The sequence below is a fragment of the Astatotilapia calliptera genome, chromosome 5, assembly GCF_900246225.1.
Source record: "Astatotilapia calliptera chromosome 5, fAstCal1.2, whole genome shotgun sequence".
Lineage (NCBI taxonomy): Eukaryota > Metazoa > Chordata > Actinopteri > Cichliformes > Cichlidae > Astatotilapia > Astatotilapia calliptera.
Genome location: NC_039306.1, coordinates 6,567,385 through 6,587,898, shown reverse-complemented (window position 1 = coordinate 6,587,898; position 20,514 = coordinate 6,567,385). Strand labels below are relative to the sequence as shown.

Genomic DNA, 20,514 nt, shown 5'->3' with positions numbered 1-20,514 from the left:
GACTAACTGGGACATCTTCGACATGTGAGTTCAGGTGCTGCAAACACTTCAAAATGAGAGCTTCATAACACTTTTGAGGGAGAAAATCACAGATGTATTCAACAAAGACAAGTAAGTAGGTCTTATCAGTATAATGATGCTTTTTTCCTAGTGTATAATGAAGCCCTTTTCATGGAGCAAATACATGACTGTTCCATGATCTTCTCTGCCACTGACTTGAAGGGACCATCTTCCCACCAAACCAAAAGGAAGACTTACATAAAATAAAATAAAATAAAATAAAATAGAATTAAGTGAGTCACAAATAATTTAAACATAAATCATTATTTAAAAGATTTGGCTGATCCTGTCACACCCCTTCAAAATGGGTATCTGCTCTGCTCCACGTGTAAACTGGGGGCCCGGAGTCTTTCCCAGCTGACATAGGGCAAGAGGTGGCTACACCCTGGAGAGGTCACCAGCCTGTCAGCACAGGGCCAACATAGAGAGACAGACAACCATTCATACTCCCACTGACATCTTAAGCCAGTTTGGAATCACCAGTTAACCAAACCCGACAGACCTACTGTTTTTGAAAATTAAGAGGAAAATCAACAAGGGAAAAATGTAAAAAACAAAAAAACCAAGCATAAAAAAAGTAGTTTTGGTTAGTAAAATTTAAATATTTTTATAGTTAGTTCTCTGACTGTCCAATGTACTCAGTCATCTGAAAAAGAAAGTTTTCAAAGTACTTAATGCAGTACCATGAAAAAATAAGTAGACCCCATAAGTAGACAGTATGTTATGCAACTGCATAACATACTGTTAATGATGACTGTATGCTGTGATTTTTGTACCAGCCCCAGAATAAAACAGGAAAGAGCAAGCCCAGTGTCCCTTCTGCACTGCCAATATAACGGGACGTCCAAGAGTTGATTCTGTTCATCTGGACGTAGCATCAAGATGCATCAAGAAATATAAGGGGACCCATCAATCAAACCCTGAGGTGGACTCCTTAGCACTTACACTTGCTAACCAGACTTGCTAGCTTTAGTTGACAACCCCACCTCCTTGTACAAGGTCAATTCTGGCTCCAAAACCCCAGACGACAGCTAAAATGTTGACGTTGTGATACCAACATGATGCTTCACAGACCAATGGGCACTTTCATCATTCACAATGCATTACTGCCTTCCTTCTCATTGTTAGTCACAGTTTCAGGTAAATCAACAAGTTTCATATATATTATTAATCTGATTCACTTCTGAATATGTTAAATATTTTTTTGTCATCCTAAAATATCTGTATCCAAGACACTACTGCAGTAAGCTGTAGGCCATTAACCTTCTATTGAAGAAAAAAAGAGCCCACCAGCTTTTTTTCTATAATCATGTTCCGTTACTGTGTCTTTTTATCAGAAGTAGTCCTCGAAGCTCATTATCACAGACTATTGATTAGCAATATATAAACTCTCAACTCCAGGTGCAACGGCAAACCACTTGAAGATCTAATTGCAAGATTACCTCAACATCAATAAAAGAGTATAAGAATCGAGCTGAAGTGGCATAGACCTGGCTTCACATATGTACCCACCTACATGCTTACAAACAAAAAATACTAAAAGGTCTACAATGACTGAATTTTTTTTAACACAACTAGTATTTTTTTTTTTTGTCCACTGACTTAAAAAATACTGATCTCAAAGGAAGTCGACGGGTTAGGGAATTTACCCAAGAGACAAGAGAAGGAAAAAAATAATCAAGACATTGGCTGGTAAGATGAAAACTCTGTCCCAGCGGGACCCTGGTGGTGTTCAAACTGCTTTTTCACTCCATCCCTAGACACTGAAACACAAGGCGATAGCTGTACCCTGTCATCTCTGAAAGAAAGAAACATATTTTTGACCTGTCTGTCTCTCACTATCTGAAGTAACATATCTGATAATACAGCAAAGACAAAAGGTACATCATGCTATTGCAGAAAATGGCACATATTCTGTTTCGCAGTCATCAATCAGCTACTGTAATTATCAGAATCAATTTTAAATGCCAAAACCATTAATCATGTTTTCCAGTAATGAATTCAAAAGCAATAATGATGAATACAATTTGCCAAATCTACCAATGCAGACTGTAACAGGTTTCCCATGAAATATTAATAAATTATAAAATGATGGTAAAGAGAAAAAGACAAGGAAAAAAAACAGTCAGCCCCACTAATATTACTCTGGATGGTAATTAGCTGACTAATGCAGCAGTGTGCCACCTGTCAGTGCTAGGTGAATAATCACTCAGCCTGTCAGCACAATCTGAACCGAATATTCACTCTCTGTGCACTGAAGTACTGCAAAAGCTTTACACACATGCAGGCGAAAGATCTAAGCATAGAGTTAAGGAACACCCTGTTTTACATTCAGCTAGTGCGCTCTGGCTCCTGGTCTGTCACGGTGGGTATACTTCTCCCTGGCAGCCCAGCGCCACAAACCAAGAGCCAAACATAGACTCTTCCATTGGCACACACACATATTCCAGTTTCCTGCCCCCTCTTTCCTCTCATTCCAAAGCTTTGCACAGTCATCAGATGCTTCTGATCTGAACCAAACTGTTTATAATCGATTCTTTAAAGGATAAGTTCTTTCCATCTCTTTCTTCCATTCTTTCACTCTCTCCCCCACTGCGTAGCTTGCCCACCCGACTCATTATTAAAAATAATTTTGTAACGCTAGGAGCACTGGCAGGTCACATGGAATAAATGGATTCTCAGATCTCTCCATGCTTTGGAGTTGGTTTAATCTGTTTCCCTCCTCTTTTTCACCTTTTGTCCACAGAGTACCTCACGCAGTAGGAGCCTAAATTGTCAAAAAAAGTCCTTCTTTGTGTAATTAAAATGACAAAAAAGAGGTCAGATGAAAGGAGTATGTGTGTATGTATGTGTGCTGGGGGCAGGGCACATGCTTAGCCTTCTCTAAAGCCCTTTGAAAGGAAATCTATTTCTTCCATGCCCCGCTGGAAAGGCCAACATAACATAAGCAATGGAGGAAGCCATGTTAGGTGGAATTTGCTATTCTGGGTCGTCACTATGACATCTTAGCTTTATACAATATTACTCAGAAAGCAGTTAAAATGTAACTTACCAATAATTTGCCATTTTTGTTGGATGTTTGACAACATAATGCACATTCAAGTTTAAAAATGAAAAGAGTGAGCGAGGTGCTCGGAGAGATCGGGATCAAATATTGTGAATTGACACATTGTAAAATTTTATTTGACTTGAGAAGTGAGGACAGTAAATCACCATGAATCTAAAAGCCATCAAAGGAGAGCCAGTAGCTTTTTACATTCAAAGAGGAGATTTTTACATTAGGCATTCATTCATTACTCAGCAAAAACCTAATTGATCCATGTCTCTGAGTTCTAGGGTAATAGCAAATTGATTGATTTAGCCTCAGGAGGAAAAATGTGGGAATCGTCTGGCCAAAAAGAACAGCAGAATCATCGGCTTTGAGCTGATGGATAAGACTGGAATAACAATGAATAAAACGTGGTGGATCAAAGGTGAGATGTGTCAAAAACTGTTTATGAGGAATGGCAGATTAAAGCACCGCTGAAATTCTGCTATTATAGATGCCAGTTACCTAAAAAGACTTGCAGTCTCAACAGTATTCAAATTTAAAAGATTATCTAATTAAACTGGATTACATAACTAATAAAGCTAAGGAATTAGATGCCTTAAGCTAGCCCCAACTCTAAACCGACTCAGGATTAGCAGTATATTTTATGTTCATGGTTGAAGAATGAAATACAACCCTTGTAACACAAGTAATGGAACTTCAGCCTAAGAAGGGACATGCTCATTGCTTGTGTGGAGTACTTAATATAGATTAGAAGGAGGAACGACTACAGCCACCAATAATTCTTGCCATTTCTGTTTGTGAAGAGCAACAATATTAAAAAAAAAAAAAAAGACTTAACAAGCCCCACCTATCCTTTAGATTGCTGTTTGCGTAAATCCAATCCATCGGCGGGCGTCTCTGAGGTTTTCTGTATTGATTACACCTCATTAGCCACACGTCTCCGTCCCACCAAGGGTGGACTCTGGGGGTCAATGGACAGCTGAAATGGAGCCAACAGCTCAATAGAATGACCATGGCAATTATGCAAGAGTCTGGGTTACACAAAAGTGGGTTCTCAGCTAGAAGATTTGCAGTAAATGAAGTGTGATCTGTCAGTAATTTAAGCTAAAATGACTGAAATGATCTTGAAAAACTCCATAACTTAGAATTTAACACAAATATCACCTCACAAATATTTCAGAGTACTTAGGGTTTTTTTTTTTTTTTTTTTGCTTATCTGACACAACACTGCAATGTGACATAACTTAACCACAGTTGCATGAAGGATCTTTTCTAAAAGATTTTCTCTTGAGAGGCAAGTGCCGGCTAGGCACTATTGAAGTACTGTAATATTGTGTGTCTGTGGGTTGTTTTTTTTTAAAGTCTGACATGTTTTCTCAGTATTAAATATCCAAAAATGTACTTCAACTCAAAAATTAATCCTTAGAGCTGAGATCATCAGATCATCCTCAGATCTCTTACACTGACAGTCAACACCACGTACGGGCAGACTGTGCTGTTAACAGTATTAAATGATAGTCCTCTTGTTTTTACACATTTTCGCAAATGAAAGTTGTTGTTTTTTTTACATGCACCATGCTCACACAGTGTAATTGTATAATTTTTGTTAATAAAAACATTTTTGAAATAATTTATTTTATTTCTTTATTTAGAGGCTGTAGGCTCCGTGGTGTGGTGGTTTATTTCCTTACGATTTCCTATGTGAAAGTTCCCCAGTTCAAGATTGGTAGGAGACACAAACCAAGTCTTGGAGTGTCACATGACTGGATAAATGGGAAGGTTGTGTCAGGAAGCATATCCAAGCTAAAAATCTAATTTGCACATCCATCCACTATAGTGACTGCCTGAAAGTACTGTTGTGTTTGGAATCTGCACTACTGTAAAAATTTAAATTTAAAGTATTTAGCAACCCCTCATTTCTTTATGTATTACTTCTTATGTATTATTTGGAAAATTTGAAATACAGTATACAGGGCAAAATCAGGATTTGTACACTTCTAATGAGTTTGAAAGTTGGTATGACCAAAACAGCCTAAACTCTCTTAAGATTTCTTGTAATTTCTTTAAGAAATCTTCAGGAATAGTTTTCCTGGCTATTCAAAGCGCTTCTTTCTGTTCTCTGTCAAGACGGTCCCCCAATGCTTCAGTAATTTTGAGGTCTGGGCTTCGGAGAGACCATTCCATGAGCTATAGTGTTCCATTGTGTGTTTTTTATCCAGGTATGCTTTCATTGCACTGGCAAAGTGTTTGGGATCATTACCATGATCAAAAATGAAGCTGTTGCCAGTCGGACACTTTCCAGATACAGTGTAACCCGACTTATGAATACCCCATGTCACGAAAAATTCAAGTTACGAAGGCACTGAACGGCAATATTTCTGCCCGTGTTACGGCAAAATGCCCGTGTAACAAAATCTGCTGGTTCTGATTGGCTGAGCCTACAATGCCCACAATGCCTTCCGAATCATGTGACAACCCCTTGGCTTCAGTACTTGCGCTTCGCTGTTCCACTTGAACGACGTATTGTTGTTCTAGCTAGCAATTAACCTATAGCCTATCGTTCAGCATCGCCTCGTTCAAAAGGCGCGATGGGTGCTTTGATTTACGAAAGACCCTCGGGAACGGATTAATTTCGTAAGTTGGGGTTCCACTGTACTATAACATGAATGTATAAACTTTCCAGGATATAGCATGAATGTACTCTACTACTGAACATATTCTTCTACATTCATGAGTCCATTCATTTTGAGAAGATCCTAAAAACCAATGGCTGGCTAGACCGAAAGCATGACAGAGCCTCACTCGTGTTTTATTTATGTCTGTAGACACTGACTGTTGTGTCTCTTTCCTAACTTTTAAAATTTAAATTCATGCGTAATTCACGTGTAATTTGGCATGCCTTGGCCAAACCATACCTGTTTCTCTTAATTAATTCGTCAGCCTTCCACTGAAACCATTTCTGATGAGGTTAATCAATTAAAGGCCCAGGTGCATCTCTCAGATCCAATGTCAGGCCTTTGTTGATTTTTATCTTTGTAACATGGTTTTCAGATTTTGTTTATCTGCAGTAGATATTTGTTTTTTATGCCTTTCACTTCTTTGCCCTCAACTTATTCAGTTTCCTCAGATATTTTAAGGTTACACTGCATACCATGCCAATATATGTCAGGTTATCAGCTAACAGTTCATTGTGTAAACTTAGTCAGTTTTTATAGATTCAGCTAAAGAAATGGAGGTAAAAATGTGTGTTTTGTATCAGGCAGCCTAAAGACTATTTAAAACCAGGTCTTTGTTAAGTTGTCTGTAATATGCAGACAACACCATTTTTCCCTTAAATTAGACGCCTTTTTATGCTTGAAAAATTTATTGTTCAGTTTAAAGTCACTTAAACAAGGAACAATGGTCAGGTACAAGGATTAGACCGAAAATGAGTGAAAAAGTAGCCAATGTCCAAAGTAAAGCTTTGAAGTCTGAAAAGTCTGAATAATTTGTTTAAGACCACTTTAAAAAAAGAAAGCCTGGCTCCTTGGAAGCAAAATATAAGGCACTGAGGGTCTGCTCAACATTTTTGAGGAACACTACTATGTATTAAAAGGGTAGAAGCTAATGTATTAAGAACTACTATGACAACTTGATAACTAATCAAAATCTTTTTATTTATAACCAAAGATCTGTTCAAAGATAGCTCTTCATTTATGACTATCATGACCTCATTTATTTATAATATTTTCTGTCCTTCTCGACTCAAAAAGATACAAGTGGAAAGGAAGGACAGGTGCTATATTTAATTGTGTTTTGGAAAACAAACGGGGAGCTGTAAAAGACATACAATGGAGTAAGGGTGGGTTTTGATTATCGATTAAAATCGATTCTGGCTTGGATAACGTGATATCGATTCATTAAAATCCTGAATTGATTTTTTTATATAAATTTATTTTGCCCAAAATGCCAGAGTCTCAGGTGAAACCTCACAAAATTTTGACAACCACCAAACAGCTAAAACAGTAAATGAGAGCAGGAACACAGATTCTGCACAACGACATAAACACAAAGCGCGGACCCGTGGATCACAATCAGTGAGATGTTGCCTTTCTCACCCTACGGACACGATCGGGTAAAGCTGTTAGTTTGATCTCTGCCCAAACAATATTGACCGAACCGGCAGCAAAAGAAGATCCAAACTACGCTTCACATAAACATCGTCATGGATTCCCTCTGACTTTTGCTTTTTTGCTTCCACCACAATAAAAATCACACTTCATGCACAGCTCTCTCTCGCTCTCTCGCTCTCTTGCTTTCTCTGTATACTTCAAGAACAGTTTCCCATCTAAAAATCTGTTTTCTGCATTATTCGCTTGCTTGTTACGCACAAGTCTACCGTTGTTTACAGCGCTGTCGGCCGCTGTTTTTATTCCCTTTTACTTACTTCCGAAAAGAAAACCTAATTTCTGCCGTTCAATGGGCTACTGACCAAATTTAAACTTTTTAAAATTATGCAAAATGCAAAACGCTTAGCCATGTCTGTACTAAAACCGCTGTCACTTCAGAGGTAATGTTCATATGTTGATTAAAAGTTTTCTTTCGTTTTTGATGTACTGGAGAATATTTTTAAAAATTCCAGGCCAGGAAAATCACCTTCATGTTTATCTTCAGCTACTTTGACACAAAGACATCTGCTGTGATGCTCACACCTTTGATAAAGTCTCACAAGTGTCAGCTTCCCTTTTGTAGATACAAAAATATGTAAATGTACTGATCTGAATTATAATATTTCTGACTGTCAAAGGCAAAATTTCCCAGATTCAAATTGAATTGATTGAATCGATTCGGGACCTTGTGAATCGGAATCGAATTGATTCTAGAAATCAGTGACGATACCCAGCCCTACAATGGAGCTCTGCAGTTTCCAAGAGGTTAAAATGAGCACAAGCCTGTGTGTACCAATAGTACTTCTATTGCTGCTCCTGCTGTGGCAGCTGTTGTTTTGTGTCTTTGAGCCTCTCCGCAGTACTCGACCATTATGTTTAGTTTTATCCCAAGGACTTTGTTGTTACCTGGGCCTCAGTTTCTGCTTATCTGGCTCTTTTTCTCTCGTTCTTTCTTCTTCCTATTTTTTCTCTCATGTAATGTCTGTCTCTCTCTTACACTTTCTGTCAGCCCTCAAGCTTCAGTTTTGAGTTTTGATAGCAAAGTTATGAGCCTGTCAAAGTTCTCCCTGGTGACTGAAGTTGGATGTGGGTGTCTTAAAGAGTTCAAAATTGAATAACTTAGAGGTTGTGACATTGCCGATCAACATATTATCTGTAGGGAATTCCACTGGGATGCAGTAAGACAAACTGTATGCTTGGTAGTTTTGCTCTTAAAATGCCGTACATTGTATCAAAGTAAAAATAGAAGTAAGATGGCACATGCAATCCATAGTGTTCGTGCAATATCAGTTGTCTTACTGTAGTGTATTATAGCCATTCAATATATTTTGGATGGTTTTAGCTTTAGTGTCCTTGTTGTAGGTGAAATGCAAAGGCCGCCTCTCTAGGAAGGGATCGCATACTTTCGAAATCCATTTATCGCACCTTCAATTAAAAACAAACCCATAAACTATCAAATTATGGTCTTTGTATTTTGCTCCCTTTTTATGGTTTTATATTATCTCATGCAGCTACGGTTCAGAGGCCGTAGGCCATCAATTGATATTCATTTTCATGTGAAATTTTCTTCTTTAATATCATCTGAGCTAAACCATCTGCATTCCAAGTTGGCAGATGTTTTTCTGAAGGACAAAGTTGCAGCAGTGAAACATGATACGAGATAATTAGTCACTAATTTTTAATATTTCCAGCAGCAATATTTAAAAATTATATTGTACTGGATCCCACAGGGTATTTGGTATTTGGATAATGACACCAGTGACTTTTGACAAGGACACAATACTTCTGACTGGATAATGTTGGACTCAACACCTGAACCTTAACTGAAAAACAACATGAAATAAATTCTGATACACTAAAGAACTCTAATATGTTCAAGTTTCTGGATCTATGAGAAAATCTGACTGTACTACACTGCAGATTCTTTTGGAAAAAGCTGCCTTACGTACTACTGTTGTTTATCTACCATTTTTGTCAGCAAACTGCTCCCACAGTAGGTAGCAGTGATCTTTTATCTCTGGCTATCTTCAACACCCAGGGACTACCTAGTGAGCCACACTGCCTGTGCTAGCTAGAAAACAACCAGAAGCTGCCAACAGCGTTAATCACAGCTTTAATGCTTCCATACTCTGGGATTTGGAGGTGGAGGCTGGTGAGACTGGTTACCTTACCCTTTCCTAACACGCTGAAGCTTCTTTCCACACCATTAGTGCTCTATGCTGAGCTGTTCTATCCAGGTCTACAACCGTACAAATGTACAGCAGAGCGCTGTGAAGTACCATCTGCTATAAGCGCAACTAACTACAGTAAATGTGAACACATCAGCACATTAGAGCAGCCACACCATGTGAGCATGCAGCCCACCTCTCAACTACATGGTTTTATAGCACTTGGGGGAAAAACACATTAAAAATTCCACAATAAAGAAACACTGGAGGACAAAGAATGTAAGAGTTGGACTGAGGGCTGATTTTACTAAGCTTAATCATGGCTTCTTTCCAACACATTCTGAGGATGTATTAGATCGCTTTCAAGACAGGATTCTCAGGCGATATCAATTTATTAATACAGTGTCATCCTCACTTGCCACCTGCATGAGCATCTGTTGGATAGTTGTTCTTTTAAGACTAGTTCCTACTCCTACAGTAGGCTGCCACTGTTTGTAATGTGCAAAATTTGTATGTATGTCTTATTGTGTTTTTGTGTGTGTGTGTGTGTGTGTGTGTGTGTGTGTGTGTGTGTGTGTGTGTGTGTGTTCTTTGCAACTGTCATCCCACCACATTTCTTCTTGCTCAAGCTGCATTGTCTCTACCTACAATCCTTTGGTGCTCTTTTTCTCTTATTCTTATTCTCAATCAGTTAAGGCCCTGATATTGTCAAATTTTCATGGCATAATTTAAAATCTGCTTCTTTCATTTACGGTAACCACTGTCAGAGGTACTCGGATAACAACATGGGAACCTATCGCTAGTTTGATGACTTAGCCTCTGCGGGCAATAACCAATTTTTCTAGCCTTCTGGTATAGTCAGCGGGTACATTGTTTACAAATGGAGACAACCCTAAAAAAGCTGAATAAAAGTGCAATTGCTTATTATATTTTTCACAAAATCGTTGATGATTTGGAAATTATGTTACAGCTCCGCTTTTGTCTATACACTGATTCTTTTAACTACAGCTTATCATGTGCACTGTCAATAGACCTCAGACTGCAAGTGAAGTCTAAACAGAACAGTACACAGGATCTGTCTACACATAATCACATTTTTCACACTTATAAAATCAGCTAACTGTGGGTAAGTTGTCACTAAAAACTACAAATGTCTTAATAAATATCGATCAGCTCTTAAGTTCTGTTAGACCGTACTGTGGCACAGACAGCACTGGTAAATGTCAGTGCACTTATAAGCTCTGTTTCCAGCTGGAATAGGCAGATATTGTCGGGCAAAAAAGTTTTGAAAAACAGTGCAGTACGAAACTATAAAATAAGCAAAAAAAATCAAATTAATATTAAACAAAAGACACAAATGTCTTCTTTCTACATTTTAGCATTCTTCAGCAAGTGAAAGAGACAGTGTCATAGCCTTAAACTTCATAGTGTTGGCAAAACTTTTATTGTATTACCAGAATTTAGTGAGATTGACAGCTGTAGTGTGAGAATCAGTTATTATATAATCAGTAATTCTGGCTCTTACTCGGCTGAAACAACAAAAAAAGTACATTAACTACTGTCACCCGCGGTTACACAGTTGTATTGCAGCTTTACAAGATCAGTTCGTATACTTTATCACAAATACTAAGGTCACAAAGCTTTCAGGTAATAACTGTATCTGAAAGCATTCAGTAAATAGGATAAAGACAGAAAATATTTCACAGCGTCAATTTGTTCTAACTTTGTACTTACATGGAACGTGTTGTGGCAATGACCCAGGGCTCAGTAAACTATATAATGGTTTACTGTCCAATTCTGAAGGGGGATGGAAGAATCTGGAAGGATGGAGCACCATCGATTGAAATTATGATAAAGCGCTGTCTCTGTAAATCTCTCCTTTTAATATATTTGCAAAGTCAATTCCCAAAAGCAGACTTCAGTGAACAGCGCTCAGCTAAACTTCACGGCACAGTAAACTATATAAAGGCCCATTTTGTATCACTAGCATGATTAGATGACCCATAGGTCTCAGCTGATTCTGTTTACGTGCGCAACTCACCACTTTGAAGTCTTCAGCTGCACATTCCTCCCCTCTATATGAGCAGGAAAGCAGCATGTCCTTAATGTCGTGGCCTGTCCGGTCATAAAATTCACGCATGTTGAAAGGCCGAGGCTTATAGCTGTCAAAGTCCGCTCTCTCCTTTAGGATTTGCAGGACATTTTCCTCCACCAGGTGTGGGTCCCGAATCTCATACCTGGACAGAAAGATTCTACACTTAGTCAACATTGATCACAAAATACACACATGTGCACAACTAACACACAAGTCTAATGTACTTAGGTTTTGCAAATTCAATATCACAAAAAGGATTTTGCCTCATTAAATTAAAAAAAAAGTAACATTTTAGGTTGTTCTTTTTCTCTATAAGAATTCTTTTTTCAAACTGCTTACCTTGAGCTTACAAAATCCACTTTGTCAGATTGTAATATTAAACATCCTGTTATTCCTTATTTTCTCACTCAAAGTATTAAATGCAGTTAAGGTTGTTAAAGAAGCAAGACACAACCTTAGTTGTACCTCTGTCACATCTAAAAAGATGGATTTTAAGAATTTTGCAGGTACACACGTTTTTCTGGCAGAAGAAACATTAATAACACAGATGCAGCAACAAGTGGATATCTACCGTTCACCTTAAAAAAAGGTGTACATACCTGTCAGCATCATCAGAAGAGCAGCTAGAAAGCTCTCACAATATCATCTTAGTTTTATGAAACTGACAGCTTAACTGTGGCATACCAGTCTCCATGGAGTGCAGGAAAGCAGCTCATTATTTACAGGATGGGAATATTTCATTTCAGACAATTACTTTAATCGGTCTGTTAAACAATTAGGGTTATATGTGGTGGCAGAGCGATCATGTAGAAAACAATGTTCAGAATGCTGCTTTCAGGCTGATGATCCTCCACACCTACTATTTAGTGTAAATAAATAAATCTTCATCTGCTGCAATTTTTTTCAAAGTGAAAAATGGATCAATTTTACCATGTTCCACCTCTCATTTCCCCTGCAAACAAATAAGAAAAAACATGACAAAGAAGCAGTAATTTGCGTGCATCAATGCACACAGAAATGAAACAGAAGAAAAACACTGTGGAAATCATTTATGCTATGCCTTAATTTGACAGCTACCATCAACCTCTAGTGCCTGCTCACAGTCATTCACTGATACAACGTAACCTCAATTAAACAGTATGGCCCCGCGCAGCGAAAAAGTGGCCCATTGATGACCCCTGTTGAGCAATGGGCCATCAGTGGTACAAGCATCCAAATTATAGAGCGCTAAAATTAAGCACTACTGACAGCCACTTGTGAGATCATTGTTGTAGGACACTGAGAGTGAAGAGGACAGCTTCTGTTTTTTCAAAATTGAATTACTGCAAAATACTAAGGTAGAGTCCTGAATTCATATGTGATGTTGAGCAGAAGCAGTAATATCATGACCAGGTTCATATATTGTTTTATTGTAAGAATTTTGGACAACTCGTTTTGCACTAGCAAACATGAATAAGTTTATCCCCAAGCTGAAGAAGTGAAAACCAGAGACGGAGAAAGACAAAGGCATACCCTTCTCTTCCTGTGCCTGACAGTAAATCTGTGAATGACTTTGTGGACACTGACGACAGAGTTGTTTGTCATGAGCATGGGCACTATTTCAAACCATAATTGGTGGTAAAGCTTAATGGATTTTTTAAAAATTCCACAAGGTCAAGCTTTGTCTATGATAATGAACAAGATTTTGTCGCTTGATGATGGGAATAACATAAGCTGATCCATGAATAAAAAAATGAAATGTTACATTACTTCTTTGGGAGCACTGCGTTAATATTCAGCTGGAGATGTATTTTTGATTTATGCCCAAACCAAATGTAATATGTTTCACTGTTGCTACAGTGCTTTTTCCTGGTAGAGACTAAATGAAAAAGATTTTCACAACATGAGGTGGTATGCGCTGTAATTTAAAATGAGGGTTGTTCTCCTGCTCATAACACCGAACAGAGACGGTCATGCTTCGTGTTGAATGGAGTTCACAGCGCTTTGACAGACAATATCGGGACTATTATTCTGCTCAAGATTTAAAATGAATGCCAAGTGATACAGTTTTAAAATTCAACATCGGAACATCAGAGATCTTTTTTAACATTAACAAATCAACCAGGATTAACTCTAGCTGATTATAACTTCTTCTTTTTTATCGCTACAGTTTAAATTTTCAACGAGAATAGCAGCTGCTGGTTGCTATTTGTCTTTTAAATCAGAGTTTTTTCCACAATTTGAATAAAAAGCAGTAACTGGTATGACACAACAGCCAAAAAACAAGACAGTTAAGCACTATCTTTGATACAGATTATAAATTAAAGATAGTGGATCTATGTGGTACTTATTTTCTAGTATAGTTCACTTTTCATTAATTTACTACAGGCCAAAAGAGTGTTGCGTACAATTAAACGGTTATACTGTAAGTAAGTAATAAGGGGTGTTAGAGAAAAACATGTTCATATCATTTCAGAGTGAAGCTAATGCATAATTTTTTTTTCCAGAAATAAGTTATTCAAACAATAAAAGGATAAAATTGAAAACCAGAGGATTAGTGATGTAGTAGCTCATCTGGCTCCTGATTCTTCACAGTTTACGGGTTACTGCTTTTTGAAAAGTACTGAAACTGAAAGAAAGTGATACATTTTTATACTGTTTCTTTTTAAGAAGGAGCCCTTCTTGGTTTCAAAATGTTTGATGTGTTCTTTGGAAGGCATATAATGAACTCCAAGGTGCATCCTGGAGCATATTGCCACACTGCAATTTTTCAAAACAAGGAAACATGTTTACCTAAATGTTAAAAAGCGAAGCAGTCCAAAGAGAAAAGAAGCATGACTGCTCAAGCAAAAAAGAGCAGGAAAATTTCACGACTGAGAAACCCCCAGAAACAATAGTAGTGGAGGAGGAAACCAGGAAAACCACACTTTTCCCAAATGTTAACACAATACTCTGGCTACAGTAATCAAGGCTTTGAATGCCGTTTCCTGTACGGCATCAAAGTTGTCATTAAAAAAGAATAATAGAGCAAAAGTAAGAGAAGGAGGTAGAGAACAATGAAAACCTGCTATATAAAGTCAAGATGAGAAACTTGCTAAAAGAATTGGACAAACTGTGGTGGTTACTCCAAGAAATAAGTGTCACCTAGTAAGGATACAAACCTTTCTCTGTGAATGTGGTTTTAATATTTTCAGTATTTAAAATGGAAGTATGATTACTACTGTCTATGTATTACTTGTTTCAGACGTGAGTTTAAAATTAGAGGACAGAGTGGTACTAATATCATAAATATCTGTCAGTGGAGCCATTTACAAATTGTCATGTTTTTAGTAATGTTGGTCCCTAAAAGCACTCTGACAATCACAACTCCAGTACTCTTGCCCACATGGGAACTACATCACAACACTGTCACACTCTATTCTAACAAGAAGCTAGCCTGTTGTGGTACATTCTGGACTTAATTGAATTGTATCCTGAGCCACTGTTTTATAAGAAACACAAAGCTGCCAGGAGAGCACTTAAGACGCTGCGCTCACATCCCCGAGTCAGGAGGCTTTAGTTGAAGCGCATACAATCACAATAATATGGGTAGATTTTTAATATTGCCCTGCCACTGCTCCCTAAAGCAATCACTGCAAACTCTCTACGTATGGGAGGGGGAGACTAAATTGGATTATGGGCCACAAGCACTTTAATTTTCTTGTGGGGACTAAAACGAATGAAGGACCATCTGCAACACTTTGCCACCTCATGAGAAGAGAGAGCAAATATAAGCAGCCACTGATTTTAAGAGTGGACTTTCACAGTAAGACTGTGGTCACAAGGCGGTACTCTCTCTCTTTCTCACACGCACACAAACAAAAGCAAAAGCACTACATTTGTTTTGATGTTAATACCTCGGGCTGTGTGACACAACAATGAACACATCTTGACATAATCTCAGGTAATTATCCAATTAGCGCTAATTGAACTCATACACTAACAAGGATTGGATTGTTTGTGCAGTGCCCTTGAAAATGAATATGTGCCATGTTTCCTGGTGGCTGAGTTTGGATAATCATATCTTCATGATGGTGCACCTGCGATTCAGTTATTCTTCCAATTTGGCCAAGGTCACAGAAATGCAAACAAAGGATGCCACGAGGCACAGAAAACCCAAACAAATATCTATTGTATTGATGAGAAATACACAAACAAGCCAAAGACGAAAATATGGTAAAAACATGCAAAAATTTCTGTGTCTCCACAGTTGTAATATTCTCTGCGGTAAACAGCCACAGTACACTATAAATGCAAATGAACCCAGATTTGAAAAATCAGCTTTTTCCGGTCGATGACCTGGCCTCCCAGTGTCCCCATCCGTGCACTTTTTTTACACCACTTAAATCTGTAATACGGCCATGATCTTGCTGAGACAGATAAGGCAGTCAAAGTTATGGAGCATTACATTTCACATGTAGCTCGTGGGAATTGAGAGCATGTTTGCAAGCTCAGGAAACATGTTTAATCTCGGGCTCTGTGTAAGCAGAAGACGTGCTTCTCTGGTTTTCGTGAGCTGATCTAACACTTCTTGGCAGCACAAACCACATAACCAACACCTCTTTGAAATGACCTTTCTTTTGCTAATTATCATTTAATTGCCTTTGCAACATAATAAAAATAAAACTGAGCAATTTACTTCTAATGTTCTGCACGGCTAACTGTAACTCCAACCTGAGAAAATACAATACGAAAGTGATTTATTTATTTATTTATTTTTTGGTGGGTGGCTGCTTGGAAACTGCTGGAGTCGAGTAAGTTAAGGTGAAATTTCTAGCAGCTCAGCTTCAAACTTCAGTGTCTAAGAAAGCCTGGCATCACTGCAAGGGTAGATATTGCCTACTCCTTCTTCCTGAGACAGTGATAGACACAGACCCACAAACACAGCATTTTGTTTGTATTCTGTCATTTTCTGTCCAAACCTACCACCTGTCTGGTGGTATCAGAAGGCTTACCACTGAAAAATCTTCTGTTCAATCAATGTTTAGTGTAAAATCTGTGCGTCCAAGATGTTCCTAATTTATTTGTTTTCCTCCACATTCTTTAGCACTCTAACCGCTTTGAAACCTGATTTAAAAATCATTTTAAAAACTGTCCCCTGTCCTCATTTTAAAAAAAAAAGAAAAGTAAAATGAATGCCGTTCCTACCCCAACCCTGATCCCAGGCCAAGCTAACTGAGAGGGCAAGGAAAAGGGAGAGGGAGATGACAGTGTTAATCAGTGGCACAACTCTGTAGCTTAACAAACAGCACTAATTACACGGGGATAAAGACTTGTTCATCACACAGCTTACGAGACACAAGTTAATTGCCTCTCCTTGTAGTCCCCTCCCTCCATCAAAAGTCAACTCATCCCAAAGTCACTTGGAGCAAGTAAGGTTGCTTTAATGTTCTGCTTCCTATATCTTCTTTTATTTTTTTTAGGTGCACCTTTTTAAAGAAAATCTGGCTACACCTGCAATAACAAATCAGAGAGATGGAAACCTGCACTGATATCCTAATGGTCTACTATTCCAGCTGACACTACAAACAACCCGGAAACAAATCTCGGAATCTATACCATACAAAGCATGCAAAATACATCCGCAAGACAGTGAATCTATTGGCATCCTGTAAAGTTATAACCCAAATATGGATGTATATATGAGGGTCACAGAAAAATGATATCCAGTATGAAAACAGAGAATTTGATTTATGTCATTCCAGCATGTACAGCATGCACAGTTGTACGCGTTGCCTCAGGCTGCAACACTTTGTGAATCAATAAGCTAAAAATAAAATTAAAAATGAATTCAAGATGATATTGAGACATGTTTGTGTGTATTACATATTTTATGTTTGCGTAAGTGCAGTAAACAATGTCTATGCATCTGTGTGTCCATGTGTGCATGTGTATTTGTGTGGGATATTTTTCTTCCTGCTCTAGCTGCAAATGCAAAGTGCAGGATTATTATCTGTATTGGAAAAATGGGATCAGTATAATCTGGATAACATCGAAAAGAAGAATTGAAGAAATTCAGAGTTAAAAGTTTCAACATGAAACAGTGTGCTTGTCATGGTTGCCGAAAGACTAAATGATCAAAGCACAGCAGAAAGCAACAAGTGTAAAGGGAGGGGATGGCAGTTGTGAATCATGCACGTCTCTCAACACTTTGTCAGCGGGGGTTTAAAAATCTTCTCCTCTACTTATCCAATATTTATATTAGCATGTTTATATTTGCCTTTATTAAACACTTAGAAACAGCTTATCTATTATCTGTTACTTGGAGGATTCTCAGCATCTATGTTAAGGTGTGCTCATTCTCACTATCAGCATATTTTAACAGGTGGATGTTAATGGTTGTTGTTCCATTGCTTTTCACAGCTATGGTAGCATGTGTGCAATATGGATTTCAGTAGACAGTAGATCTGTAATGTCACTACATTTTCATCCTTAGCCTTTAACTTCACTTTCTTACTTACGTGCGTTATACTACAATCTTTAGCTCTCAGAGCTCTGGAAGGTTTTGCATGCTTTGTCAGTGAAGTCCGGATTTCCTCCAGTAGCCTAATAGCAACAGCCAAAGACAGGTGGTAAAACTCTGCCCCGCTCTTCCATGTGACATAAGACCTCAGCTAAAACAATGCAGACTACACCTAAGCTCCAAAGTTAAATGCCAACTCAAACATTGCTGTTGCTGGGCTGCAAAGCGTAAAACCTGCTTCCACACACAGACTGTCTATAGAAGACATGCAGATATTTAGTGGTGTGGTCAAACGATTTTTAAGTGCTCACAGATATTTTTTTAAGTTTCATGATAACTGCACTAGAATGTGACAACAACAAAAATTTAGTGTTATAGCTAAATGCTGGGGGCACAATCAGATCCTGAATCATCATGTGATAAATCCACACAGATGTGCACCCCTGCAGCCACTGCATTTGTCATACACTAGGCTACATAATACTTGGGGTGCAGGTGAGGTGTGGTTTTAGTGCTTATATAAAATCACCAGTAAGCCAGCCTACACACAGGCAGGTATTGTAAATGGCTTCTGGACGTACACACCTGCCGTTGAGCAAGGCAAGGAACTCCCCAGCGTGGTACAGGTCGTTCCGTGTCACCCGGCTGAAACGGAAGGAGTTGAGGTTGCAGAAGGTTACCGAAGGGAATATTATCAGTGAAGCCGCCACTTCATCCAACTTGGTGACATGGGGGTACTCGAAGTAGAACTGCACCCGATCCACGCACACCATCACCAGCACACCCACGGAGGCCAAGAAAAACAAAATCCACAGGGTGCGCTTGATATACATCCGCTTGTAAGTGAACATGTGCGAGATGCCATGCAGTGTGGATCTGGCGGCGAAAACTTCAATGGGAGCCGGCCGCCTGTAGTCCATGTCCTCTGAGTCCGCTTTAAGATCCATTATGTCCCCGAGATGAGTTTAGATGAATGATGGGTGTGAGGTCGCAAAAAGAGCAAAGTGGCTTTGTAGATAAGCAGATGCTTTATTAATGAGGAGGAGGTTAGTGGCCGCAAGTTCACGCCCTTCTACGCATGTATTTCTCATGCAGTCTGTGTGAGATGTTGCGTCACTGACAGCCGGCAAAATTGCTCGACATTTAGAGCATTTTACAATCCTCAAAATACAAAGTTCTTAACTGAAAACACCTGTAAAAAGTGAATGTGGGAGAAGCATGCGTTGTATGCTGCTTCGTTTGGGGTCACAGTTCCATAATAATAATAATAATAATAATAATAATAATAATAATAATAATAATAATTATAATGACGATGAAAGCGCGCATGGAAAGATGCCAGCGCTGTTCTCTCCTGCACACTTCTGTAAAATTATCGAGTTGATATCTGGCTTCCAAGCTTAGCACAAACAGCAGAAATAGTGTGCAGCTCTGCGGGAACAGATCACGGTTGAAAAGGTAGAAAATAAACCACTACGAAGAAGACAAGGAATTAGAAAATAAAAGCGGTTCAGAGAACAGACCGGCTACATGGCTTTCGCGTCTCTTCTTCCCGAGCAAATCCCAACACGCGTGGAATAACAATCAGCCGCTGATTTCTCGCCTGTTAACGTTTTAAGAGCGGTCGTCGGGTGTCCTGGGTTTTCCACGGGATAAACAGCTGCATCACAGAGGAGCTGGCTCTGTCTGATAGCTGCCTCGGTGCGCCTCTGCTTGCTCGCTTGCATCCATTCCCTCCTCCGAACTGCGTCCACAACAATGCAATGATAATGACTCTGATTTTTTTTTCTTTTCCTGAAATGATATGTCCGTGAGTAAGAAGGTTCTAGGAAAATACTATTTTCCGTGAATTCAGGAAAAAATTACCTTAGACCAGTAGCGGTTTCCCAGATCAATTAAATTCGCCCCAAACAGGAGAGAGCAAGGATAGGATGGCATGTGTTTTACACCGGGTGACGGAGTCCAGCGTCGGCGGCACTCCAGCAGTGCCTAACCCATACTTTACCCAAAGCCACTGTAGCCTACAGAACATACAGCTTTACCCTCAACTTAAAATTGGTAGTTTAGTTAAAGTTTAGTTACATTTTTGGGTAAAATTACTTAGCCTGCTTTAGCTAAACTACCAAGAAAACAATGAGCTAGCCTACTAAAGGAAAGAGAATTTTTAGTTATCCTAAAGGCCTAAACAAACACTTTAAAAGATAAATGACCTAAGCAGAAAATCATTACCTTTGCACCAGACTTGTTGTGTGAATTATTCTAATTTACTTACTGTTTTACTCTTTGTTACTATAATACAGGATTAGGTCAACTTTTAAAGTGTAGACTGTATATATAAGATGGACATACACCCACCGCCCATTTTGTTAGGTAAAGCTTTTCAACTGCTAGTTTACAAATATCTAATTAACCAATGTGCTCAAGACCTCAAAGTGAGCATTAGAAAATAAAGAAAGGTGATTTAGTCACTTAAAATGTGACGTGATTGTTGGGTAGTTGCACGTTCTCAG

The 20,514-nt window shown here is 38.6% G+C and overlaps 1 protein-coding gene across 1 annotated transcript in view; it reads right to left on the bottom strand.

The window, feature by feature from the left end:
• asic1b (acid-sensing (proton-gated) ion channel 1b) overlaps window positions 1-20,000 on the bottom strand; it is a 209,481-nt gene extending 189,481 nt beyond the window's left edge. The window contains exons 1-2 of the mRNA XM_026166912.1: window positions 18,590-20,000; window positions 11,470-11,665 (exon numbers count right to left, since the gene is read on the bottom strand). Of these exons, the coding sequence (XP_026022697.1) occupies window positions 11,470-11,665; window positions 18,590-18,951 (558 nt within the window). The 5' untranslated portion in view covers window positions 18,952-20,000. The remainder of the gene's footprint in view (window positions 1-11,469; window positions 11,666-18,589) is intronic.
• Between the last annotated feature and the right edge of the window lie 514 nt (window positions 20,001-20,514).